The 27818-nt window shown below is 43.4% G+C and overlaps 2 protein-coding genes across 2 annotated transcripts in view; one reads left to right on the top strand and one right to left on the bottom strand.

Annotated features, from left to right (window-relative positions):
- Positions 1 to 11121, bottom strand: part of xpr1a (xenotropic and polytropic retrovirus receptor 1a) — a 115470-nt gene extending 104349 nt beyond the window's left edge. Inside the window, exon 1 of the mRNA XM_029632762.2 lies at positions 10927 to 11121. Within this exon, the coding sequence (XP_029488622.1) occupies positions 10927 to 10992 (66 nt within the window). The 5' untranslated portion in view covers positions 10993 to 11121. The remainder of the gene's footprint in view (positions 1 to 10926) is intronic.
- The window catches only part of LOC115108439 (acyl-CoA-binding domain-containing protein 6-like), a 61132-nt gene continuing 39052 nt past the window's right edge, over positions 5739 to 27818 (top strand). Inside the window, exons 1-5 of the mRNA XM_029632763.2 lie at positions 5739 to 6190; positions 6543 to 6607; positions 11477 to 11573; positions 16589 to 16659; positions 19363 to 19468. Coding sequence (XP_029488623.1) covers positions 5915 to 6190; positions 6543 to 6607; positions 11477 to 11573; positions 16589 to 16659; positions 19363 to 19468 — 615 coding nt within the window. The 5' untranslated portion in view covers positions 5739 to 5914. The remainder of the gene's footprint in view (positions 6191 to 6542; positions 6608 to 11476; positions 11574 to 16588; positions 16660 to 19362; positions 19469 to 27818) is intronic.

Below are 27818 nucleotides of genomic sequence, written 5' to 3'. Positions count from 1 at the left end.
TATGGTCCTTGACTAGTCTCTCAAAGCACTTCATGATGACGGAAGTGAGTGCTACGGGGCGGTAGTCGTTTAGCTCAGTTACCTTAGCTTTCTTGGGAACAGGAACAATGGTGGCCCTCTTGAAGCATGTGGGAACAGCAGACTGGTATAGGGATTGATTGAATATGTCCGTAAACACACCGGCCAGCTGGTCTGCGCATGCTCTGAGGGCGCGGCTGGGGATGCCGTCTGGGCCTGCAGCCTTGCGAGGGTTAACACGTTTAAATGTCATACTCACCTCGGCTGCAGTGAAGGAGAGACCGCATGTTTTCGTTGCAGGCCGTGTCAGTGGCACTTTATTGTCCTCAAAGCGGGCAAAAAAGTTATTTAGTCTGCCTGGAAGCAAGACATCCTGGTCCGTGACTGGGCTGGATTTCTTCCTGTAGTCCGTGATTGACTGTAGACCCTGCCACATGCCTCTTGTGTCTGAGCCGTTGAATTGAGATTCTACTTTGTCTCTGTACTGACGCTTAGCTTGTTTGATAGCCTTGCGGAGGGAATAGCTGCACTGTTTGTATTCGGTCATGTTACCAGACACCTTGCCCTGATTAAAAGCAGTGGTTCGCGCTTTCAGTTTCACGCGAATGCTGCCATCAATCCACGGTTTCTGGTTAGAGAATGTTTTAATCGTTGCTATGGGAACGACATCTTCAACGCACGTTCTAATGAACTCGCACACCGAATCAGCGTATTCGTCAATGTTGTTATCTGACGCAATACGAAACATATCCCAGTCCACGTGATGGAAGCAGTCTTGGAGTGTGGAGTCAGCTTGGTCGGACCAGCGTTGGACAGACCTCAGCGTGGGAGCATCTTGTTTTAGTTTCTGTCTGTAGGCAGGGATCAACAAAATGGAGTCGTGGTCAGCTTTTCCGAAAGGGGGGCGGGGCAGGGCCTTATATGCGTCACGGAAGTTAGAGTAACAATGATCCAAGGTTTTTCCACCCCTGGTTGCGCAATCGATATGCTGATAAAATTTAGGGAGTCTTGTTTTCAGATTAGCCTTGTTAAAATCCCCAGCTACAATGAATGCAGCCTCCGGATAAATGGTTTCCAGTTTGCAAAGAGTTAAATAAAGTTCGTTCAGAGCCATCGATGTGTCTGCTTGGGGGGGGATATATACGGCTGTGATCATAATCGAAGAGAATTTTCTTGGTAGATAATGCGGTCTACATTTGATTGTGAGGAATTCTAAATCAGGTGAACAGAAGGATTTGAGTTCCTGTATGTTTCTTTCATCACACCATGTCTCGTTAGCCATAAGGCATACGCCCCCGCCACTCTTCTTACCAGAAAGGTGTTTGTTTCTGTCCGCGCGATGCATGGAGAAACCCGTTGGCTGCACCGCTTCGGATAGCGTCTCTCCGTGAAGCACAGAACGTTACAGTCTCTGATGTCCCTCTGGAATGCTACCCTTGCTCGGATTTCATCAACCTTGTTGTCAAGAGACTGGACATTGGCAAGAAGAATGCTAGGGAGTGGTGCACGGTGTGCCCGTCTCCGGAGTCTGACCAGAAGACCGCCTCTTTTCCCTCTTTTTCGGAGTCGTTTTTTTGGGTCGCTGCATGCGATCCATTCCGTTGTCCTGTTTGTAAGGCAGAACACAGGATCCGCATCGCGAAAAACATATTCTTGGTCGTACTGATGGTGAGTTGACGCTGATCTTATATTCAGTAGTTCTTCTCGACTGTATGTAATGAAACCTAAGATGACCTGGGGTACTAATGTAAGAAATAACACGTAAAAAAACAAAAAACTGCATAGTTTCCTAGGAACGCGAAGCGAGGCGGCCATCTCTGTCGGCGCTGTCTTCTCCTCAGTGGGTCATATGATTGAGTGTACTCTGGCCCGGGAGTGTGAAGGTGAATGGAAAGGTTCTGGAGCAACAAACTGCCCTTGCTGTCTCTGCCTGGCCAGTTCCCCTCTCTCCACTGGAATTCTCTGCCTCTAACCCTATTACAGGGGCTGAGTCACTGGCTTACTGGTGCTCATCCATGCCGTCCCTAGGAGGGGTGCGTCACTTGAGTGGGTTGAGTCACTGACGTGATCTTCGTGTCTGGGTTGACGCCCTCCCTTGGGTTGTGCCGTGGAGGAGATCTTTGTGGGCTATACTCGGCCTTGTCTCAGGATGGTAAGTTGTTGGTTGAAGATATCCCTCTAGTTGTGTGGGGGCTGTGCTTTGGCAAAGTGGGTGGGATTATATCCTGCCTGTTTGGCCCTGTCCGGGGGTATCATTGGATGGGGCCACAGTGTCTTCTGACCCAGACCTGCTGTTTTCAACTCTCTAGAGACAGCAGGAGCGGTAGAGATACTCTTAATGATCGGCTATAAAAAGCCAACTGACATTTACTCCTGAGGTGCTGACTTGCTGCAACCTCGACAACTACTGTGATTATTATTATTTGATCATGCTGGTCATTTATGAACATTTGAACATCTTGGCCATGTTCTGTTATAATCTCCACCCGGCACAGCCAGAAGAGGACTGGCCACCCCTCATAGCCTGGTTCCTCTCTAGGTTTCTTCCTAGGTTTTGGCCTTTCTAGGGAGTTTTTCCTAGCCACCGTGCTTCTACACCTGCATTTCTTGCTGTTTGGAGTTTTATGCTGGGTTTCTGTACAGCACTTTGAGATATCAGCTGATGTAAGAAGGGCTATATAAATACATTTGGTTTGATTTGAACAATCGGCTGCCTAGGCTACAGGTCTAACAAACGCCAACGATTTTCGGCTTGGGATAGGCCTTCATCAAGGATTTTTGTGACACATATAGTATATCCAACTGTTCCTGACACCAGACACCACACTTTTTTACTCTACTGTGTGTACCTGTCTACCACTAGAAACATGCATTTAATGCACAAGCTCTAGTTTTATCTTATCGTGATTATTTTCCAGTCATATGGTCAAGTACTGCAAAGAAAGACTTAATTAAGCTGCAGCTGACCCAGAACGGAGTGTCACTTCTTGCTCTTCATTGTAATCAGGGGGCTAATATTAATACTATGCATGCCAGTTTCTGTTGGCTAAGAGTTGAGGAAGGACTGACTGCATCACTTCTTGTTTTTATAAGAAACATTAATGTGTTAGAAATTCCAAATTGTTTACATAGTCAACTTACACACATTTACCATACATGCCACCATGGGTCTTTTCACTCTCCACAGGTCCAGAACAATTTCAAGGAAACGTCAGTATTATACAGAGCCATGAGTGAATGGAACCCCCTTCTATCTTATATAGCGCAAGTAAACAGCAAACCTGGTTTAAAAAACCAACAAATTAAGCAACATCTCATGGCACAATGCCTCTTCCCCCATGTGACCTACTTGTTGTGTGTATGTACTGACATGTAAACTCAGCAAAAAAAGAAACGTCCCTTTTTCAGGACCCTGTCTTTCAACGATAATCCAAATACCTTCACAGATCTTCATTGTAAAGGGTTTAAACACTGTTTCCCATGCTTGTTCAATGAACCATAAACAATTAATGGACATGCACCTGTGGAACGGTCGTTAAGACACTAACAGCTTACAGACGGTAGGCAATTAAGGTCACAGTTATGAAAACGTAGGACACTAAAGATGCCTTGCTACTGACTCTGAAAGACACCAAAATGAAGATGCCCAGGGTCCCTGCAATGTGAGGACTGTGAGACGCTTAAGATGGCGCTACAGAGAGACAAGACGGATTGCTGATCGTCCTTGCAGTGGCAGACCACGTGCAACAAGACCTGAACAGGATCGGTACATCCGAACATCACACCTGCGGGACAGGTACAGGATGTCAACAACAACTGCCCGAGTTACACCAGGAACACACAATCCCTCCATCAGTGCTCAGACTGTCCGCATTAGGCTGAGAGAGGCTGGACTGATGAGTCGTGGTTTTGTCTCACCAGGGGTGATGGTAGGATTCACGTTTATTGTCTGAGGAATGAGCGTTACATAGAGGCCTGTACTCTGGAGCGGGATCGATTTGGAGGTGGAGGGTCCGTCATGGTCTGGGGCGGTGTGTTATAGCATCATCAGACTGAGCTTGTGCGTTACAGGGAAGACATCCTCCTCCCTCATGTGGTACCCTCATCCTGACATGACCCTCCAGTATGACAATGCCACCAGCCATACTGCTCGTTCTGTGCGTGATTTCCTGCAAGACTGGAATGTCAGTGTTCTGACATGGCCAGTGAAGAGCCCGGATCTCAATCCCATTGAGCACGTCTGGGACCTGTTGGATCGGAGGATGAGGGCTAGGGCCATTCCCCCCAGAAATGTCCGGGAACTTGCAGGTGCCTTGGTGGAAGAGTGGGGTAACATCTCACCGAAAGAACTGGCAAATCTGGTGCTGTCCATGAGGAGGAGATGCACTGCAGTATTTAATGCAGCTGGTGGCCACACCAGATTTTGATCCCCCTTTGTTCAGGGACACATTATTCAATTTCTGTTAGTTACATGTCTGTGGAACTTGTTCAGTTTATGTCTCATTTCTTTAATCTTGTTATGTTCATACAAATATTTCACATGTTAAGTTTGCTGAAAATAAACGCAGTTGACAGTGAGAGGACGTTTCTTTTTTTCCCCTGAGTTTATGTGTAACTGAAAGACAAACACATGTTCATGCTTTTAAATGTATGTACATTGTAGTATTTTGTCTGTAATGTCTTTTTCGTTATGGGTCAGACCCCAGTTAAACTAGCTGTCGCCATAGGCGCCGGATAATGGGGATCCTAATAAATACAATTATTTCTGTCTGGATCTTAGGTCGACGCGTCCGTCCACATCGACGGGACCGAGATGGACAAGGTGAAAAGCTTCAAGATCCTCGGCATACACACCAATGACAATCTGAAATGGTCCATCCACACAGACAGTGTGGTGAAGAAGGTGCAACGGCGCCTCTTCAACCTCAGGAGGCTGAAGAAATTCTGTTTTGGCCCCTAACACACACATAAACGTTTACTAATGCACCATTCAGAGCATCCTGTCGGGCTGTATCACCGCCTGGAATGGCAACCGCAGGGCTCTCCAGAGGATGGTGCGGGTTGCCCAACGCATCACCGGGGGCACACTGCCTGCCTTCCAGGACACCAACAGCACCCGATGTCACAGGAAGGCCAAAAAGATCATCAAGGACATCTGTTCACCCTGCTATCATCCAGAAGGCGAGGTCAGTACAGGTGCATCAAAGCTGGGACCGAGAGACTGAAAATCAGCTTCAGACAAGGCCATCAGACTGTTAAATAGCCATCACTAGCCGGCCTCCACCCAGTACCCTGCCCTTAACTTAGTCACTGTCACTAGCCGGCTACCACCTGGTCACTCAACCCTGTACCTTAGAGGCTGCTGCTCTATGTACATAGACATGGAATCACTGGTCACTTTAATAACGGAACACGGGTCACTTTAATCATGTGTACATACTGTTTTACTAATTTCATATGTATATACTGTATTCTAGTCAATGCCACGTTGATATTGCTCGTCCTAATATTTATATATTTATTATTCCATTATTTTACTTTTAGATTTGTGTGTACTACTGCACTGTTGGAGCTAGAAACACAATCATGCCGATACACCCACAATAACATCTGCTAAATATGTGTATGCGACCAATAAAATGTGATTTGATTTGTCAGACTCCGAACCTTTGTTCCTAGTCTTAGTTCTACCCGAGTCTTTTAGGGGGGTGTACCAGAGACGGACCATTTGTGCAAACAAGTCCAACTAGTACGGATAAACGATTCTTAGCGATAAAGGATCAAATAAATAGAAACCCGATACATATTAACGTTATATATGCGTAGGCTGTAGAAACTACTGAGAGCGATATTATAAAATTGTCATTGATTTCTTCAGCCGTCTTTATTTTCGACAATGGCATCACTCTCTCCATCGTCTTCACCTGATTCTGCCACAGGCTCAGGTACCGACCCAGCTCGGCCTGATACAGGAGAGCCTCTCCGCGGAGGATCAGACTCCGACTCAGATCTAGGATTAGGGAAATTCTACTGCGGTGTAGATGACCCGGGTCATCGACTGGAAGGGGAGGAATTGGAACACGAATTTGAGGCAGCGGCAGACCGTCTCCGAGATCTAGTTCAGACGGCCAGTAGGGAACAATTGTTGTACCTGTATGCTAGGTATAAACAGGTGACTATCAGATAGCAGCACATCCCAAACAATGGTTCCATTTGTTATTTAGATAGATGCTAGATCAGGTGACATGGTATGCATATTTAGGCTACATTCATGTCTGTAATTTTCTAGCTATTTGTGCCACCAAATCATGCTCTTGCGTACACAATATCATTGTTACACTGTTTTGTTGACTTGTGGTGGGGGTGGGATACAGTTAAGTACACAAATCACAAACAGGTGTATAATCAATTTTCACCTATTGGCATTGAATGGTTAGTGAGAATTCTGTGCTGTCAAACAGATTATTCGGCTATGCTGCTATTCAATCCCTTCCCGAAACATCACCGCTTTCATATGTTCACAGGTAAAGGTTGGAAAGTGCAATACAGCAAAGCCTGGGTTTTTCGATTTTGAAGGTCAAAGAAAATGGTATGTTTGTCATTGGTTAATCATGGTGCTGGTGTGATGTGTTTATTCAATTCCTGGCAGTAATTTGTATGGGTGAATCTAGCACTTGATCATGAGTATCATTTCAATTACATTACACATAATAGTCTGGGAATGTGGTGAAAGAAATAAAAACTGAAAAATCATTCTCTCTATTATTTGTGTATATACAGTTGGAGTCGGAAGTTTACATACCTTAGCCAAATATATTTAAACTCAGTTAAACAATTCCTGACATTTAATCCTAGTAAAAAATGCCCTGTCTTAGGTCAGTTAGGATCACCACTTTATTTTAAGAATGTGAAATGTCAGAATAATAGTAGAGAATTATTTATTTAAGCTTTTATTTCTTTCATCACATTCCCAGTGGGTCAGAAGTTTACATACACTTAATTAATATTTGGTAGTATTGCCTTTAAATTGTTTAACTTGGGTCAAACGTTTCTGGTCGCCTTCCACAAGCTTCCCACAACAAGTTGGGTGACTTTTGGCCCATTCCTCCTGACAGAGCTGGTGTAACTGAGTCAGGCTTGTAGGCCTCCTTGCTCACACACGCCTTTTCAGTTCTGCCCACAAGTTTTCTATAGGACTGAGTTCAGGGCTTTGTGATGGCCACTCCTTTGACTTTGTTGTCCTTAAGCCATTTTGCCACAACTTCAGAAGTATGCTTGGGGTCATTGTCCATTTGGAAGACCCATTTGTGACCAAGCTTCAACTTCCTGACTGATGTCTCGATGTTGCTTCAATATATCCACATAATGTTACCTCCTCATAATGCCATCTATTTTGTGAAGTGCACTAGTCACTCCTGCAGCAGAGCACCCCCACAACATAATGCTGCCACCACCGTGCTTCACGGTTGGGATGGTGTTCTTTGGCTTGCAAGCCTCCCCCTTTTTCCTACAAACATAACAATGGTCGTTATGGCCAAACAGTTCTATTATTGTTTCATCAGACCAGAGGACATTCCTCCAAAAAGTACGATCTTTGTCCCCATGTGCAGTTGCAAACCGTAGTCTGGCTTTTTTTTTAGGGCGGTTTTGGAGCAGTGGCTTCTTCCTTGCTGAGCGGCCTTTCAGATTATGTTGATATAGGACTTGTTTTACTGTGGACATAGATACTTTTATACCGGTTTCTTCCAGCATCTTCAAGGTCCTATGCTGTTATTCTTGGATTGATTTGCACTTTTTGCACCAAAGTATGTTCATCTCTAGGAGACAGAACGCGTCTCCTTCCTGAGCGTCATGACAGCTGCGTGGTCCCATGGTGTTTATACTTGGGTACTTTTGTTTGTACAGATGAACGTGGTACCTTCAGGCGTTTGTAAATTGCTCCCAAGGATGAACCAGACTTGTGGAGGTCTACAATTTTTTTGTCTCAGGTCTTCACTGATTTCTTTTGATTTTCCCATGATGTCAAGCAAAGAGGCACTGAGTTTGAAGGCAGGCCTTGAAATACATCGACAGGTACACCTCCAATTGACTCAAATGATGTCAATTAGCCTATCAGATGCTTCTAATGCCATGACGTAATTTTCCAAGCTGTTTAAAGGCACAGTCAACTTAGTGTATGTAAACTTCTGACCCACTGGAATTGTGATACAGTGAATTCTAAGTGAAATAATCTGTCTTTAAACAATTGTTGGAAAAATTACTTGTCATGCACAAAGTAGATGTCCTAACCAACTTTCCAAAGCTATAGTTTTGTGAACAAGAAATTTGTGGAGTGGTTGAAAAACGAGTTTTAATGACTCCAACTGTACATTCATGCTACACACATAACACAACTGCTAGTTTTAATGACTCCAACCTAAGTGTATGTAAACTTCCGACTTCAACTGTGTGTGTGTATAAATATATATGTCTGAGTGTGACCCTGGCTATATATATATATATATATATATATATACACACATACACACAGTGGGGCAAAAAAGTATTTAGTCAGCCACCAATTGTGCAAGTTCTCCCACTTAAAAAGATGAGAGAGGGCTGTAATTTTCATCATAGGTACACTTCAACTATGATAGACAAAATGAGAAAAAAAATCCAGAAAATCACATTGTAGGTTTTTAAATTAATTTATTTGCAAATTATGGTGGAAAATAAGTATTTGGTCACCTACAAACAAGCAAGATTTCTGGCTCCTTAAGAGGCTCCTCTGTCCTCCACTCGTTACCTGTATGAATGGCACCTGTTTGAACTTGTTATCAGTATAAAAGACACCTGTCCACAACCTCAAACAGTCACACTCCAAACTCTACTATGGCCAAGACCAAAGAGCTGTCAAAGGACACCAGAAACAAAATTGTAGACCTGCACCAGGCTGGGAAGACTGAATCTGCAATAGGTAAGCAGCTTGGTTTGAAGAAATCAACTGTGGGAGCAATTATTAGGAAATGGAAGACATACAAGACCACTGATAATCTCCCTCGATCTGGGGCTCCACGCAAGATCTCACCCCGTGGAGTCAAAATGATCACAAGAACTGTGAGCAAAAATCCCAGAACCACACGGGGGGACCTAGTGAATGACCTGCAGAGAGCTGGGACCAAAGTAACAAAGCCTACCATCAATATCACACTATGCCGCCAGGGACTCAAATCCTGCAGTGCCAGACATGTCCCCCTGCTTAAGCCAGTATGTGTACAGGCCCTTCTGAAGTTTGCTAGAGAGCATTTGGATGACCCAGAAGAAGATTGGGAGAATATCATATGATCAGATGAAACCATAATATAACTTTTTGGTAAAAACTCAACTCGTCGTGTTTGGAGGACAAAGAATGCTGAGTTGCATTCAAAGAACACCATACCTACTGTGAAGCATGGGGGTGGAAACATCATGCTTTGGGGCTGTTTTTCTGCAAAGGGACCAGGACGACTGATCTGTGTAAAGGAAAGAATGAATGGGGCCATGTATCGTGAGATTTTGAGTGAAAACCTCCTTCCATCAGCAAGGGCATTTAAGATGAAACGTGGTTGGGTCTTTCAGCATGACAATGATCCCAAACACACCGCCCGGGCAACGAAGGAGTGGCTTCGTAAGAAGCATTTCAAGGTCCTGGAGTGGCCTAGCCAGTCTCCAGATCTCAACCCCATAGAAAATCTTTGGAGGGAGTTGAAAGTCTGTGTTGCCCAGCAACAGCCCCAAAACATCACTGCTCTAGGGGAGATCTGCATGGAGGAATGGGCCAAAATACCAGCAAGAATGTGTGAAAACCTTGTGAAGATTTACAGAAAACGTTTGACCTCTGTCATTGCCAACAAAGGGTATATAACAAAGTATTGAGATAAACTTTTGTTATTGACCAAATACTTATTTTCCACCATAATTTGCAAATAAATTCATTAAAAATCCTACAATGTGATTTTCTGGGGTTTTTTCTTCTAATTTTGTCTGTCATAGTTGAAGTGTACCGATGATAAATTACAGGCCTCATCTTTTTAAGTGGGAGAACTTGCACAATTGGTGGCTGACTAAATACTTTTTTGCCCCACTGTATGTCGGAGTGTGACCCTGGCCAGCTATATATATATATATATATATAGCCAGGGTCACACTCCAACACTCAGACATAATTTCTAAACAAAGCGTTTGTGTTTAGTGAGTCCGCCAGGCAGATGACCAGGGATGATCACTTGATAAGTGTGCGAATTTGACAATTTCCCTGTCCTGCTAAGCATTCAAAAGTAACGAGTACTTTTGGGTGTCAGGGAAAATGTATGGAGTAAAAAGTACATAATTTTCTTTAGGAATGTAGTGAAGTAAAAGTTAAATATAAATATTGAAGTGAAGTACATTTACCCCAAAAACTTTTTTTTACTTAATTACTTTACACCACTGGACTTTACACCACAACCGGTTATGTAGTGTTCAGTAAGTGTGTTTTTTGCATTTGTTAAATTATTTTGATGTGATAGGAAAGTAAAGGGATTTATGTTTCTAGAACCGTACCGCAAATGAGAATCGATTCGCGTCTAGATGGAGTATAAGGGAGTGTTAGCTTTTGTGTTAGAGTCTTTTTGCCCTTAAAACTGAACATGTAAAGTCCTTGAACTAAGGAGTAATGTTAGGCTCCTTTTGTCCAATATTGGGCTCGGGTGAATCTAGCTCTCAAAAATCCTTCTTCATAGGGTTTTCAACAGTTAGCTTCGCCCATGGTTGGCTGTGTGTAAACTACAAGTTGTAGTGTTCCAATTAGAAATGTCGATAATCATCCCTTGTGAAATGGTTTTTGAAACATATGCCCCCCATCTTTCATATCAGCGAGAAATAATCTTTAAAATAAAAAAAGATACTTACTGTAGCAGTTTTGTACAAATCCATAAACTGTGTGCGAGGAGGAACTGGGTAGGAACTACACTTCATCCCCAGGTGCGCTTACACACAATGTTCTGAGCATGCTAGATAACTAATTAGCACAGATGTCTACCATCTGTCTCGCGTAAACAAGCGCTGTAACATGGTGATGTTGCTGTGTGGGAACATTAATCCTGTAACGGTGTATATTCATTTAAGCTCTTCGTTAAAAAAAATATATTTAATTCTCGCTGATATGAAAGATACTTTCAGTATGTTTCCAAAACCGTACCCAAAGCGATGAGTTTTAACGTTCAGAACGAGCGTCGGGGATCATAACAGAACTCGCCGATTCACATTTAGATGGGATATTTGGAGTATTTCTCGCTCACATGAAATACACATTCCTTATGTTTCCAAAACGGTACCGGTTTCTACATTCCATTTTTTTGTTACAAATTGAAACTAATGTACTGCATGGTCTTGTTCTCTTTAATGCTTTTGGGAGGAACAGAAGCAATCTGCTGAGTGTTGTGGTTATGTTTTGCTACAGGACAGCATGGAAGCAGCTTGAGGACATGAGTGCAGAACAGGCCATGCAGGAGTACGTTTCGTGTGTAACTTCACAAGACCCAGACAGCAGTCAGAAGGTAAAACGCCCTCACAAATCTAATAATAAATTACACTTCATCTGGTACATTTACATAATACCATTTCCAACTGCAGGAAACACAGATATGAGAACTGAAACAAATGTCTTCCTCACATTTTAACCATTTTTATTTGTAGGTTAAGTGTGAAAATAATAGTATGATAATACTAATAGTATGTGCCCCTTCTGATAAGAATCCTGTCTCTGTTGCTTCAGTAGGCTTGACTTGACTAAATAAAGATAATGAACATTGACAGCTTCATCTGCACCTTAGAATGCAGTATGACACATTGACCAGCAGGGGGCACTGACCGACTGCAATTTGGCAGAAAGACCAAGCATTTGTCAAATAAAATAAAATTGTATTTGTTACATGCTTTGTAAACAACAGGTGTTGACTAACAGTGAAATGCTTACTGCTTACTGTTGTTTACGAAGCATGTGATGAATACAATTTTATTTTATTTGACAAATGCTTGGTCTTTCTGCCAAGTTGCATAGTCAGTTAGTGTCCCCTGCTAGTCAACATTTGTCTAACATCACCTGATACTGTCTCTTTAATGTTTACAGATTAGAATGAAACCAACTCCAGGAAATAATTTTGTGATTTTTCTCTTTTGTTTTCATCTTCTATGTAGGCAAAATATAATTATTGTGAGTTTTACATTATTTGTGAGAGGGTTTTTGATCTAGCCTAAATACAAGTAGTTTTCTGTGCTCACAGATTGCGTATGTGGTGTACCTGCCTGCATCTGGGGTAGGGTTGTTATGCAGACATGAGCCTGCTCTCTCGGAGAGTACGGCACTGGAATCATTCTCACTAAATGATACACCATTACAATAACAGCCCTGCCAACTGGGACCAAGCAGACTGACAGTAGCTAGATTTTCATCCAATTGGCGACAGATTCAGAAATGTGCATAAAGAAAATATGCACATTTTCTCACCAGTTGTGTGTTTCCACCAAATGGACTTGTTGTGGATAAATATCACTGTGATGACGTAGTGCAAACAAAATGTACTTTTTCATGTACCGAATAAAAATCACAAGTTCACTGTGTTTCTATGGCATTTTCAACTTGACCAATAGTTTTGTCACAAAAACTGTTGCATTAATCAGCATGTGCCTACTCTTGTCTTGGCACCCACGCTCTAGCCAACAGCTCTCAGATACAGTAGGCTAGTCTACATGATGAGATTATTATGGATAAGAGCGACAATATTTTTGTCAAACAGCAGCCATGCATCGATCATCATGTCACCAGAATAACACCCTCAATATTTACTGGAAAGGAGCATCAAGATCACTGTGCAATTTCACCAAACTGAAGTTAATCACAATTAGTTTAATCTGTAGCCTTCTGTAGCCTAATAAACAACATGGTTTCCTGATTCGTAGTGTGAGGACCACATGTCATGACACACGTCACGTCGCGTGACTCCAAGTTATGATGGTTATTACAGTGCCTTCAGAAAGTGTTCATACCCCTTGATTTATTCCACATTTTGTTGTTACAGCCTGAATTCAAAATTGATTAAATATTTTTTTAAATACACAATACCCCATAATGAAAAAGTGGAAACTTGTTTTTAGAAATTTGTGCAAACGTACACTACCGTTCAAAAGTTTGGGGTCACTTAGAAATGTCAGTGTTTTTTAAAGAAAAGCACATTTTTTTGTCCATTTAAAATAACATCAAATTTAATTACAAAGTTCCTCTGTCCAGTGTCTGTGTTATTTTGCCATCTTAATCTTTTTTTTTATTTTTATTGGGCAGTCTGTGATATGGCTTTTTCTTTTCACATTCTTTGCTGGCTAAGCCAGCATCCCGGAGTCGCCTCTTCACTGTTGACGTTGAGACTAGTGTTTTGAGGGAATATTTAATGAAGCTGCCAGTCTGTTTCTCAAACTAGACACTCAGATGTACTTGTTCTCTTGCTCAGTTGTGCACCAGGGCCTCCCACTCTTCTTTCTATTCTGGTTAGGGCCAGTTTGCGCTGTTCTGTGAAGGGAGTAGTACACAGCATTGTAGGCAATTTCTCACATGGAATAGCCTTCAATTCTCAGAACAAGAATAGACTGACGAGTTTCAGAAGCAAGTTCTTTGTTTCTGGCCATTTTGAACCTGTAATCGAACCCACAAATGCTGATACTCAACTAGTCTAAAGAAGGCCAGTTTTATTGCTACTTTAATCAGCACAACAGTTTTCAGCTGTGCTAACATAATTGCAAAAGGTTTTTCTAATGATCAATTAGCCTTTTAAATTGATAAACTTGGATTAGCTAACACAACGTGCCATTGGAACACAGGAGTGATGGTTGCTGATAATGGGCCTCTATATGCCTATGTAGATATTCCATTAAAAATCAGCTGTTTCCAGCTACAATAGTCATTTACATTAACAGTGTCTACACTGTATTTCTGATCAATTTGATGTTACTTTAATGGACAAAAAAAAAGATTTTCTTTTAAAAACAAGGACTTTTCTAAGTGCCCCCAAACTGTTGAACGGTAGTGTATAAAAAATGAAATACAGAAGTAGCTCATGTATACAAGTATTCACACTCCTGAGTCCATACTTTGTAGAAGCACCTTTGACGACGAATACAGCTTTGAGTCGTCTTATGTCTGTGTCAGCTTTGCACATCTGGATTTGGGGATTTTCTCCCATTCTTCCTTGCAGATTTTCTCAAGCTCTGTTAAGTTAGATGGGGAGCGGCGGAGAACAGCCATCCTCAAGTCTTTCCACAGATATTAAAGTCTGGGCTTTGGCCGGGCCACTCACCATGCTTCACGGTAGGGATGGTGTTAGAAAGGTGATGAGCTGTGCCTGGTTTTCTCCAGACATAGCACTTTTCATTCAGGCCAAAGAGTACCATTTTTGTCTCATCAAACCACAGAATCTTTTGCCTTGTGATCTCAGTCTTTCACCTGCCTTTTTGCAAACTCCAGGTGTGCTGTCATGTGCCTTTTTTCTCAGGTGTGGCTTCCGTTTGGCAACTCTCCCATTCAGCCCAGACTGGTGAAGTGCTGTAGAGACTGTTGTCCTTCTGGCAGGTTCTCCCATCTGTAGTTCTGTCAGTGGTCATTGGGTTCTTGGTCACCTCCCTGACCAAGGTCCTTTTCGCCCGGTTGCTCAGACAGACGGAGCCTGAGTAGTTCCATGTTTTTTTCAATTTCCCAGTGTTGGAGACCACTGTGCACACTAGAAATAGTTGAATATCCTTCCCCAGATATATGCCTCATCACAATTCTCTCAGAGATCTACGAACAGTTACATGGACTTCATGTTATAGTTTCTGCTCTGAGCTGGGCACCAGGACTGTTGTATGAAGCTGATGTGGGTTTTGCTCATGCAGGGTGGTGTGGTGGATGCTGTAACACAAACAAAATCATGCGGAATAAGTCATAATAAGTATGAATACTTTCTAAAGGCACTGTATATCAATATTTGAGCATAAAGGCTTTTCCAAAGCCATTTCTCCCGTAATACAGTTTGCTGACACAAAAATACTCAAAAAGATCCCACCATGTCGAACGAACAAATTGTCATTATTTATAAAATTGTACCAAAACTTCCTGTTTCCATTAAAGCTGTCATGATTTTTTTTAGACTTTACTGCATTAAAACTGTGGATGGTAACGTGGTTAAAGACTATGGGAATGGGAAGGAGGGGCTGCAAAAAGGTTGAATGAAACAACATGTTCGTGTTTCAATAGACCAGTCCCTCCTTTTGAAGTATTTCATTTCCAGCATGGGTAGGGTCGCGGTTTGATACAACAGATGCAGAATAGTTTTTATATCGTTTGTTCTGACCTCTATTTATCAAGGCTGAGGAAAGTACCAACATGAGAGAAACACAAATGCACTTTTCTTCCCCAATCAAAATTCAGCACAAAGCAGATATGTCCCCTTCTCTGTCCTCAAAGGAGAGATTTAGAGTGATGTTTAGTGGTACGACATAAAAGCCTGTCACCTGTCCTGTTGTAGCTAGTGCCTTCCACCCGCCTCTCTCCTCCTCCGTCCGTCCTGCTACAATGTGAGTGTCAGCAGGCATCAGTGGCCTGCAAGCCAGCCTGACACATCCCTTTCTCTGGCGCTGCCATCGAGACCAATACGTGCTGACAAGGCCCCCAGCGTGGCACAATGCCAGGGGAAGGCAAATGCCCCTCTGAAAAGGATGTGATTGTATTAGTGTTAACAAAGTGCAGGGACTCTATTCTTACCAGGGTCCAGACAAACAGATTTAGGAGAGACTGGATGAGGATGAAGGCAGCAGAAACAATATTCCGTTTTTGACCTCCTAGTTTTTTTATATTGTTGGATGCACTAGCTTTTAGATTATAAAAGGAAGTGCATCAACTAATATTCTGAATTAGAAGTGAATACCACTCCTAAAAGGTCATGATCCCCTCAGAAATGACGTCTGATTTGTTAGTTGTCTCGTGTGAGTCACTGTGGAAGAGAATATAGAACATAGGCTATACTAGAGCTGTTGTATCGTGCAGGCTATGATGGTTTACCATTACAGCATGTATTATCAGGTCAGATGTTTTTCAGAAAATAGGGAAAGGTCAAATAGCTAAAATTATTTTGAGCAGTTAAAATATACTACAGTACTCAAAGCTGACCTTTTAGATAGAACTATTACCCATGTTTTGGAGTCATGTCTAAACAATATGTGAGCGCATCGTGATTACGTGAACCTATTTCTGTCTGTGAATAGGGACATTCATTCTCCCAGTGGCTCTTTTGTTTTCCATTGTATGGCACAGTGTGCTTGTTTTAGGTGGGGAGAAGAGTGCACTGTTATACTGGATAACTAGGTAGGGGAATACGGAGCTGTCCTTAGAGCACAATAGTGTAGCATGCACCACTACAGACTCACTGTTATTACAGGAGGTGAAGGGGGTATTATGTCAAATGTGTTATTCATAGTGTAAGATATTGGTGCAGTTGTCTGACCCCTTTCAATGAATGTCTGGATAATTTTTAGTTTCTTGTTCCAGGAGAGAAGAGAGAGTAGGACAGGATTTGGACGCCCAGCAGTCAGTTCCCTCTACCAAGAAGAAATTATCAGGTACGTCACACAGACAGCCATACAGACAGCCACACAGACAGACAGCCACACAGACAGACAGATACACAGACAGACACACAGACAGACTAACAGTATCAGAGACAAACTTCTGCTCTGAGTGTCAGAAGTTCCTCTGCAGACTGTAAACTGTTGTGGGGACATGAGACAGTCCTGATTTATGTCAATTATATTCACTCCCCTTACGGAAACCCTCAGAATCTTGTTCACCCCTAAACACCACCTTGTTTCTTGAAAAATGGCTGTTTTAGACATTTAAATGAGGGCTGAATCCAGCAGGTTTTCCCCTAAATGATCCTCATTAGTATGCATGTGTTGAAGAGAGGTGGCCTGAGAAGCGCCTGCCTTTAATGAGTTTTTTGTTAGCGTGGTGAAATGAGAGAGTGGTGAGTATAGCACGCTGCCATGTGGGCTCCCCTGGCGACGCCCCTCTAGATGATAGCCAATGGGGATGTTCCATGGGGACAGGAAGTCATTAACCTTCCCCCTCAGCGAGGTTTTTCTCGGGTGTATCCCGCTCCAAACTGTTACACTCACTGGTTCGCTGAATATCCAATTTTCCCCTCAGTACAGGGAGACCCTCGCCATGTGAACTACTTTGCCTTCTCAGGCAGCTGCTTTTCACTGAGTTAATTGCATCCTCTTTGCTCATTTTCTGCTCCGAGTCGGGTAGCTATGTGTGGAATGTGTATTGACAAAAGTAGGATTGATTGGCGATATCCCGAAGATAAGGAAGTCTGCTGCTTGTGATGGAATAGATTTTTGTGAGCTACACTTGTAATCCTCACAGATTGTGGAAAGGCTCTGATCAACATCAGACTTATTGTTAGCTGATTGGCATTCTAGACCACTTGGCTGGAGAGTCCCAGCGAGTGTGAGTTCTCTCATTGCCACCCAAAGCGCTTTGTTGTAGCCTGTGTGTTTTGTGTGTGTGTTGCCCATGGTGTGTGTGTGTGTGTGTGTGTGAGTGACCTCCCTATAAGAATGTGTGTGATTAATGGTAGAGCTGTTGAAGTAATCTGTAGTGGTCTGGCTGTGTTGCGAGATGAGTGTTCTCCTGCTGAACGGCTGGCATGCATGCAGGCTGATTGATGAGGGGGAAATCTGTCAGTATGCCGGGCTGGGCTGTGGAGTAGGATTGTGTTGTATGAGGCTGGTGTGTGTCAGTGAGCTGGGCACCAGGACTGTTGTATGAAGCTGATGTGGGTTTTGCTCATGCAGAGTGGTGTGGTGGATGACGGTATGGTGTTTAGGGGTTGTGACACCAAATCCACGTTTACAGTAATTGATTGGCGACACAGTAGTTACAACATCCACATGATATCACAGTGGCGGTTGCACACAGGGCCGTACAGTTCCGCATGCTTCGGTTCGGCTCTCATAGTCCCATAAAAGACCCTCGCTTGAAAAAACAGAAAAAGCGGCAATAGTAGTAGGCCAGTCATACACACATCAGGGATGATAACTGGCCCTCCCCCCACCCCCCTCTCTCCCCCAGCTGGTAGTCAGCTGTGGTTAACCAGGCACTGGGGATGACAGAGTAGCCTGTGACCTTCACAGCATACCGTGCGGTGGGTGGTGCTGATTATGTCGTTTATCAGGGCACCATTAATCGTGTTTGTGCTTTCGGCCGGAGGGGTGGCCAGCAGCCATGAGGCCAAACCCTCGCCGGCCAGCGCAGCCTGACTGATAAGCTCTGCCATTGATTAGTTGCTGTGGGAGACTGATGGTGCCCACGTGGCAGGGACACTGGGTCAGCGCTGCGATCACCGGAGAAGGGGAGGGGCTGAATGTGTCCTCGCATGTAACCTTATTCACCTGGAATGAGCTGTTTTATAAATCAACGTGTGATACAAAACACGAAGCAGAAACACTGCTGCCCGGTATCCTAATCATTTCTCAGTTCCCCTCCAGTTAGGTAGTTCCCCTCATAACCCATAGTGTTCATCCCTGCCAGGCTGTCCTCCACTGGGACTGGGCCTGGGACTGAGTTGCTTTCTGTCAGACAATGGAAACTCAATGCAATTAATTAGGATCCCTGCATGGATAAGAGGGAAGACGTAAATATCTAAATGAGATTTAGCCCCTTCCCTGTATGCCCCCACTCTACCCTTACCCCACCTGGCGTGGCTTCATACCAGGAGGTGATTAGGTGGGATATAATTTGAGCTAGTGTGGCGTACCTACCGTACAGCAGCTCCCCCAGGGATAACCCACCAGGGATGAGCAGGAGGAAATGTTATGTTTACCCCACCCAACCTGTCATAGCGTGTTTGTGTGGGGAGGGGGGGTGGGTGTTTACCTCACCCACACCTGGCCCCTCAAACAGCCAAACACAGGGCTTTTTCCAGCCAAACAAAATGCACAGCTGACGACAGTGTGTTCCACTCCTCTCCTATGGGGCCAAGAAACAGAAAGTTGCCCATTCACCTGACAATACTCAATATATTGGCATATGTATTCATATCCAGATTTGTTAATGACAAGGTTTCAATAAGATTATTCAATTACTTAATACATTTGATTCAGATCTAGATTTTTGATTAGCTGTGTGTATGTATGGTGGTGGTGTTATTGATTGTTTTGGCTGAGAAGTAGAATTCCCTGAAGAACAGGTGTCTCTTCCCAGTTCCTTCACTTCAATGCATTGGTACTCTGATGCTTTTTCTTACTCTCCCCTCACAGGGAAGAAGACAGGAACATATTTGACTACTGCAGAGAAAACAACATAGAACACATTACCACGGCTATCAGTTCCAAGAAAGTGGATGTCAACGCAAAAGATGAAGAGGTAAGTGACATCCTGTCCTCTTTTTAAACAAAACATGTAATTCATCCCAAAACCTGCTCATTTGCAGTATGGTACAATATTCCCCCGTAGCTCCATTGTCTTTGGCCTCAAATGGACTATTAGTCCACGTGAACTCCTCACAGCAATATCTCAGATCTATGGGAGAAGCCCAGCTCTTTGACCCCAAATCTATTCATCTGCTCTTTATTCATTTATCACAGAGGGCAAATGCCTTAGTCCTTCTTTCATCACAGCAATTCTTCAAATGAGGAACCAGTTGGTGCATCAGCAGCCATGGCAGATGGTGTTCTTTGTGGGGCCACTCCAGCATTATTTACCAGTGGACTGCAGGTCCTCAATACAACCAGCAGAGGGCACTAGTGAAGTTCCATCCACCCCCTGAGGTGATTCATCTCAGATAGGCAACCAGCTGAGAGAGTAGAACTGGGACGATAAACCAAATATTGTCGACACCGACCATACCGACAACTTATCGGAGGCATTTTGCTGATATTGTTCATTATGATAAGTAGTCTACACTAGAGAAATGTGAAGTTTTTTAAATTAAATCATTTTGCTAATATGTGTGATTGCTAACGGGGCAATTGATGGCTACAACCATCAAACTAGTTGTAGTAGTTTAAAGGGTATAGTTATTGCATCAATTCAGGCTATTTTTAGAGAGAGAGAGAGAGAGGTCTGATTGAATAGATTAACATATCCTACCGTCTTCTCTCTTTGTTTAGGTACAAATTGGGGATAAATCTCGCTAGGTAGAAGTATAAACACAGCCTGGCTTTGTACATTTAACCTATGTTCAAGAGTCAACAGTAACAGCCACAGACTGTTCTTTTAAATACAGATTCATATTTTGCTATTTATATAATTCAAGTTTTGCTCTACCAAGAACCTTGTGTTCTCTACTTGCGCTAATTGGAATATGCCATAATTGAATGTCCCACTAGTATCCTCCAAAGTCATATCTAGAGACTGTATAAATGACTCTTGTTTCCACTGTTAACTGAAGTCTTCCAGTATTAGTGACTTAGTAGACTGTTCTGTTATATGTTTTCAGCCGTGGGGGGATATTGGCACTTTAATTCAGGGTGATCTGAGCCCGGGGGATGGCCTCTGACCCCTGGGGTGTCTGGTCCTTTGACCCCTGGTGTGGCTGGCCCTCTGACTCCCCTCCAGAGGCCAAAGGCATTAGTTGTAATGTACAGTGCAGGCGTGGGGCGAATGGGGAAATAATCCTAATGATGGGGAGGATAGATCAGGGTGCCCCGCCGTGTCCTTATGGCTCACTGAGGCCATCTCATTACTGTTGGGATGGTGGCATGGGGGCCATGCCGCAGGTATACATCATACACACCAGCCAAAAGCATGGGATCAATCACACATGCTGTGAGCAAGGCCCACACAGAAGCAGGACAAATGTTGCTTTCACTACACAGGAACAGACTGGTATTGTACAGCACTAGCTACACACTGGGTTGAGACACTGTACCATATGTCTAGTACACTTCCCAGAGCTGAACACAGGACTGATTCTAGACACTGACTAAAGTGACTAATATACCCCGGTACTGGAGAGTATGAATACAGTCTAGCCAGTCTTTACTAATAGAATCTCCCTCATGAATTTGTCTCCTTCACTCTCTGAATAATCATGAGATATGTTGTGTTTTTGCCTATTACTACTGTGTAATTGTATAGTGTACAAGCGACTGTCCCAGTAGACTCTATGGGTGAAGCGTCCCCACATCCATACAGGTCTCCACATGCCACTGAGAGAGAGACCACACCAGCACCTCTAACCACCAATCCCATTTACCCCAACAATGGAGGGCTGGATTTCATGTTGTAATACCGCCCAAGGAACTCCTCTTTCCCCTTTCTCTCTTTCTCTCAGGGACCAAATCCCCCCATTCAATTAGAGCCATTTGAGCTGACATGTCCCCTCCCACTAAGACTGAGGAGCAGGCAGCGACTGAGGAGAGTGCCCTTTTAGGCCCATGTAGACATGTCTGTTGTGTGTTACCGTGGGTGCGAGTCAAAGCACCTGTCACGGCTCCTAGAAGTGGTTAGTCCCCCACTAGACAGGGAGCCTGGCTTAGTGCTTTAGAACAGAGAGGTTCAGGCCATCCCTAACCTTCTATTATAAAACGTGCCAGCAGTGCTGATTCCTGGTGGATGATTTCCAGTAGGGTTTTCTTATTTTGTTGTTATCGCAGACAAATAAGAGTGCTATACGATAAATGGTTATTTCAAATATTTTTGGGGTCCATGAAAATGCTCTTTTATCCAACCAGACATCTTATTGGTGTACTTTTTGAGTGCACTGGGCAGTCTTTTTCTGAGAACCAATCCAGTAGAGAGGTTAAAGTGAAAGTTCACTCTTTTCCAAAACATAGTTCTCTTGAGAGTATATACAGAAAGTTCCGGAGTGGAATTAATACATGAGGAGAAACACTAACAAATAACACTCAGAGGGGCACACCAAAAACAGAGAAAAAACACAGCGGTATTTAGGCTCCCGCCTCTCTCATAAATATCAATTTCAACATACAGCCGTGGTGATCAATATAATTTAAGCAATAGAATAGGACTTAGAGAGTTTGCTTTATCTAATTGCCTAAACTGAAAAATGAGCTCCCTGTGGTGGTTGTATTAGAATGAGGGGTTTGGAGCTAAGGAGAGGAGGGGAGAGAGGATGTGGGGGCTGATCAAGGGGATGCTCTCGTTTTGTCCACAGCATCCCATCAATCAACTCTAAGGACTCTGTCGGCCATCTGCAATTTGTCCCTGAGCTCCGGGACCAGCCCCTCCACATCCCCAACCCCCCTACACACACTCATATATATACAGTGGGGAGAACAAGTATTTGACACACTGCCGATTTTGCAGGTTTTCCTACTTACAAAGCATGTAGAGGTCTGTAATTTTTTATCATAGGTACACTTCAACTGTGAGAGACGGAATCTAAAACAAAAATCCAGAAAATCACATAGAATGATTTTTAAGTAATTCATTTGCATTTTATTGCATGACATAAGTATTTGATCACCTACCAACCAGTAAGCATTCCGGCTCTCACAGACCTGTTAGTTTTTCTTTAAGAAGCCCACCTGTTCTCCACTCATTACCTGTATTAACTGCACCTGTTTGAACTCGTTACCTGTATAAAAGACACCTGTCCACACACTCATTCAAACAGACTCCACCTCTCCACAATGGCCAAGACCAGGGAGCTGTGTAAGGACATCAGGGATAAAATTGTAGACCTGCACAAGACTGGGATGGGCTACAGGACAATAGGCAAGCAGCTTGGTGAGAAGGCAACAACTGTTGGCGCAATTATTAGAAAATAGAAGAAGTTCAAGATGACGGTCAATCACCCTCGGTCTGGGGCTCCATGCAAGATCTCACCTCGTTGGGCATCAATGATCACGAGGAAGGTGAGGGATCAGCCCAGAACTACACGGCAGGACCTGGTCAATGACCTGAAGAGAGCTGGGACCACAGTCTCAAAGAAAACCATTAGTAACACACTACGCCATCATGGATTAAAATCCTGCAGCGCACACAAGGTCCCCCTGCTCAAGCCAGCGCATGTCCAGGCCCATCTGAAGTTTGCCAATGACCATCTGGATGATCCAGAGGAGGAATGGGAGAAGGTCATCTGGTGTGATGAGACAAAAATAGAGTTTTTTGGTCTAAACTCCACTCGCCGTGTTTGGAGGAAGAAGGATGAGTACAACCCCAAGAACACAATCCCAACCGTGAAGCATGGAGGTGGAAACAGCATTCTTTGGGGATGCTTTTCTGCAAAGGGGTCAGAACGACTGCACCGTATTGAGGGGAGGATGGATGGGGCCATATATCGCAAGATCTTGGCCAACAACCTCCTTCCCTCAGTAAGAGCATTGAAGATGGGTCGTGGCTGGGTCTTCCAGCAATGCAACGACCCGAAACACACAGCCAGGGCAACTAAGGAGTGGCTCCGTAAGAAGCATCTCAAGGTCCTGGAGTGGCCTAGCCAGTCTCCAGACATGAACCCAATAGAAAATCTTTGGAGGGAGCTGAAAGTCCGTATTGCCCAGCGACAGCCCCGAAACCTGAAGGATCTGGAGAAGGTCTGTATGGAGGAGTGGTCCAAAATCCCTGCTGCAGTGTGTGCAAACCTGGTCAAGAACTACAGGAAACGTATGATCTCTGTAATTGCAAACAAAGGTTTCTGTACCAAATATTAAGTTCTGCTTTTCTGATGTATCAAATACTTATGTCATGCAATAAAATGCAAATTAATTACTTTAAAATCATACAATGTGATTTTCTGGATTTTTGTTTTAGATTCCGTCTCACAGTTGAAGTGTACCTATGATAAAAATTACAGAACTCTACATGCTTTGTAAGTAGGAAAACCTGCTAAATCGGCAGTGTGTCAAATACTTGTTCTCTCCACTGTATATATGCTGGCATATATATACACACACACACACACAACACACACACACTCATACCCCTCCTGCTGGTGAGGAGGCAGAGCAGAGCTCATTCTGTCACCACCTCGTTTTCTAGTTGGGATCTGAAGGCTCTGAGTTATAAATTGTAGTGCATCATTATTATTTTTTTAAGTTGAGAAATCTATTGTGTAGTTAACTTTGTGGAGCCGTGCATAACAGAAGGGAATAGATGGTTCTATTAGAGGTGAGGAGGGATTGGGCCTCCATCCATCTCACTGAATGCTCCAGCAGGTCCCCACGCTGCATTTACATATCTCTGTGTGGTCAGACGCCCCACACACACTGTCACTATCCATGCCAGCTGTAGTCCATTCACTAGGCAACCTTACTAAGTACTGTACCTACCGGTAGTGCTTTAGTTTTCTTTCCCCTGTTGAGAAAATGTATCGTAGATCAAGAGTTAGGATTTACAATAGATAGTGTTAAGGTGTGTAAACAAGTACTGACATTTACTTTGAGGCTTTTACCTAAGACAACTTTTATATTTGATATCAGTATCTTGACTCCTCAACTCATTAGCTACTCCAATGATGGCTAACAATATCCGTTGCACTTTGAAGTACCTGCTCATGTATTGTATAATGTGTTAGTGCAGGAATAAAGAGGCACACCTCTTATGTGTGTTTCAGGGCCGGAATTTGCTGCACTGGACCTGTGACAGAGGACACAAAGACCTGGTGTCTGTGTTACTGCAAAACAGTGCTGGCATTAACAGTCAGCTGAGTCTCTCACACACATACACAGACATCTGGGGATAGGGATCAAGGGGCACTTGATGCAGAAGTTCATGGGGTTAGATATTTTAGGAGATTTAAAGATTTCTGTGAGATTCACAATTGTGTTAAGAGGGGCATGACACAGACACAGTGCACTCTGTCAACACCCCACCACACACCTCCAGATTACACAGTACACCCGGTCAACAGATGAGCACACACCTCCCAAAGACACACCTCCAGTTTATTTTACTACACACCAGAAAGTCAAACCTCTGTATCCATGGAGGCCTAGTTTCTGTGGCTGGCCCAGGGGACTAAAGGCCCGGTGACACACTCCCTAGAACCCTCTGAGCAGGTCTACTGTAATTCACTTTGTGATATCGACAAATCCCATGGGGTTTATCTAACACAGTAAGCAGGTAGACGTTGTTTAGTGACCTGGCTGTGGAGAGAAAAACCCTGAACGCCATTCAGGTTTAGAGGCAGGCAGCTTTGTCTTAAGCTGGCTGAACGATGCATTAATACTGTGATGCATACAGTTGTGGGACCAGGGGCTTTACTGCCCCACGGTAAAGACAAATCAATTGGAAGTAATCAGGCAAATTGTTTGCATTATACAACCCATATAATCAGAACATTTGCAAATGACTTTCTCTTTTTGGCCTTGAACCTTTTTTTGTGTGGATGAAAACCAGAGCGCCGGCTTATAGAGAATTATCTTGGTCTTCCTGGCAGTGGCTATGGTCATGGTTTACAATAAAACATTACTACTTAAATGGAGGCATGTTAAAGGCTGCATTGTAATTACAGAGAAGTGGAGTCTCTCTAAAGCCCATTGTAACATGCACTGTATTTAGCCTTCATTTATGAATAATAACAGTAGTTACAATGGCAGTACACTGATATAAATAAAAGTAGTTAAATATGGTCAAATCTAATACCTGTACATCTCTGGCATCTCGGATGAATTTCAGACACATGCTCTGGGAGTATGTGTGCAATATGCATAGCTATACACATGCATAATATTTCCTAGTGTAGGTACCAGTAAGTGTAATTGAATGGCAGACAGTCCTTATTAAGACCCAGTGTGAGAGGTCACTCTGCAGTCCCTCTCAGTCCATTAGGACCCCTACGGTCATGTCTAGATGGGATACAGCTTTTGTCAAATTGACATCAAAAGTTAATTTTACTTTTTTGCATTTTAGCTAACCTTAAACCTTTTCCTATCCTTAACCTAATTCTCCTAACATGCTGCATAAGTTCTCTTAAACCTGCCACGAAAGTCAATTTTGACAAAAGCTGTGTCCTTTCTAGACAAAACCAATCTTACTTCTGTGCTCAGAAGTACCCAGTCAGCTGCCTGAGGGTAGATAATAAGGCAACTGGATTTTTGCACCATAATTATTGAGATCAGGTTTAGGAGATGGCGTGGGGGTGGCCGAAAGGAAATACGACTAAATCATACAACCGTCTCTGCCAAATGATTATACAATGTAAACCCCACGTAACTTAGAGTTGATGGGATATAAAGCCTGCTACTTCTTATTACATTCTATTAGATTGCTGTTTTCAGTCACTTTCTGGCCATGCTGAACTAGACTAGATCCCTTGGATGCTACATGCCTTTTCGCTGTTAAACTGGCAAACATACATGTGGTAATAGTATCGTAGTAGGTATGTACAGTAGTAGGTTTGACATATACAGTGGGGTCTAAAATGATTGACACCCTTGATAAAGATGAGCAACAATGACTGTATCAAATAGATAATACAAAAACTGAGCTTTATTGTATGGTCCATACAATTATCTTTTATTCTAACACAATTGCTCAGAGAAATGGATTTTGTTTAACAAGTAAGATCATACCCCCCCAAGACATGCTAACCTCCGCTGTTATTGGTAATGGTGAGAGGTTAGCTTGTCGTGGGGGTATGATCTTTGACCTTCTAACTTTCTCACTCATCATTATTCATGATTCCATCAGGATTATCTGTAATCATGGTAGCATCCACATCAATGTACACGTGTTTAGAAACATATTTTATTCTTATTTATAATGAGTCACTCAAATTACACTACATTTATTTACCATTAATTACCATTTGGCAGAAAATAATCTGAAACACAACCAAAACGAACAGCAAATGCATCCAACAAGTTTGTAGAGTCACAAGCTTGATGTAGGGGGGATCTTTACATATCACAGATCTTTATTGTAAAGGGTCTTAACACTGTTTCCAATGCTTGTTCACTATCAGATGGTAGGCAATTAAGGTCACAGTTGTGAAATCTTAGGACACTAAAGAGGCCTTTCTACTGACTCTGAAAAACACCAAAAGAAAGATGCCCAGGGTCCCTGCTCATCTGCATGAACGTGCCTTAAGCATGAGGACTGCAGATGTGGCCAGGGCAATAAATTGCAATATCCGTACTGTGAGACGCCGCAGACAGCGCTACAGGATGGACAGCTGATTGTCCTCTCAGTGGCAGACCACGTGTAACAATACCTGCACAGGATCGGTACATCTGAACATCACACCTGCTGGACAGGTACAGGATGGCAACAACAACTGCCCGAGTTACACCAGGAACACACAATCCCTCCATCAGTGCTCAGACTGTCCGCAATAGGCTGAGAGAGGCTGGACTGAGGGCTTGTAGGCCTGTTTACATTTACATTTACATTTAAGTCATTTAGCAGACGCTCTTATCCAGAGCGACTTACAAATTGGTGCGTTCACCTTATGACATCCAGTGGAACAGCCACTTTACAATAGTGCATCTAAATCTTTTAAGGGGGGGGGGGGGGGGGTGAGAAGGATTACCTGTTGTAAGGCAGGTCCTCACCAGACATCACCGGCAATAACGTTGCCTATGGGCACAAGCCCACCGTCGCTGGAAAAGACAGGACTGGTCTTCGCTGACGAGTCACGGTTTTGTCTCACCAGGGGTGATGGTCAGATTCGCGTTTATTGTTGAAGGAATGAGCGTTACACCGAGCATGGTACTCTGTAGCGGGATCGATTTGGAGGTGGAGGGTCCATCATGGTCTGGGGCGGTGTGTCACAGCTTCATCGGACTGAGCTTGTTGTCATTGCCTG

This window comes from Oncorhynchus nerka, linkage group LG24, assembly GCF_034236695.1.
Source record: "Oncorhynchus nerka isolate Pitt River linkage group LG24, Oner_Uvic_2.0, whole genome shotgun sequence".
NCBI lineage: Eukaryota > Metazoa > Chordata > Actinopteri > Salmoniformes > Salmonidae > Oncorhynchus > Oncorhynchus nerka.
The sequence above is the reverse complement of the archived record's forward strand: the minus strand, read 5'-3'. Positions and strand labels throughout refer to the sequence as shown.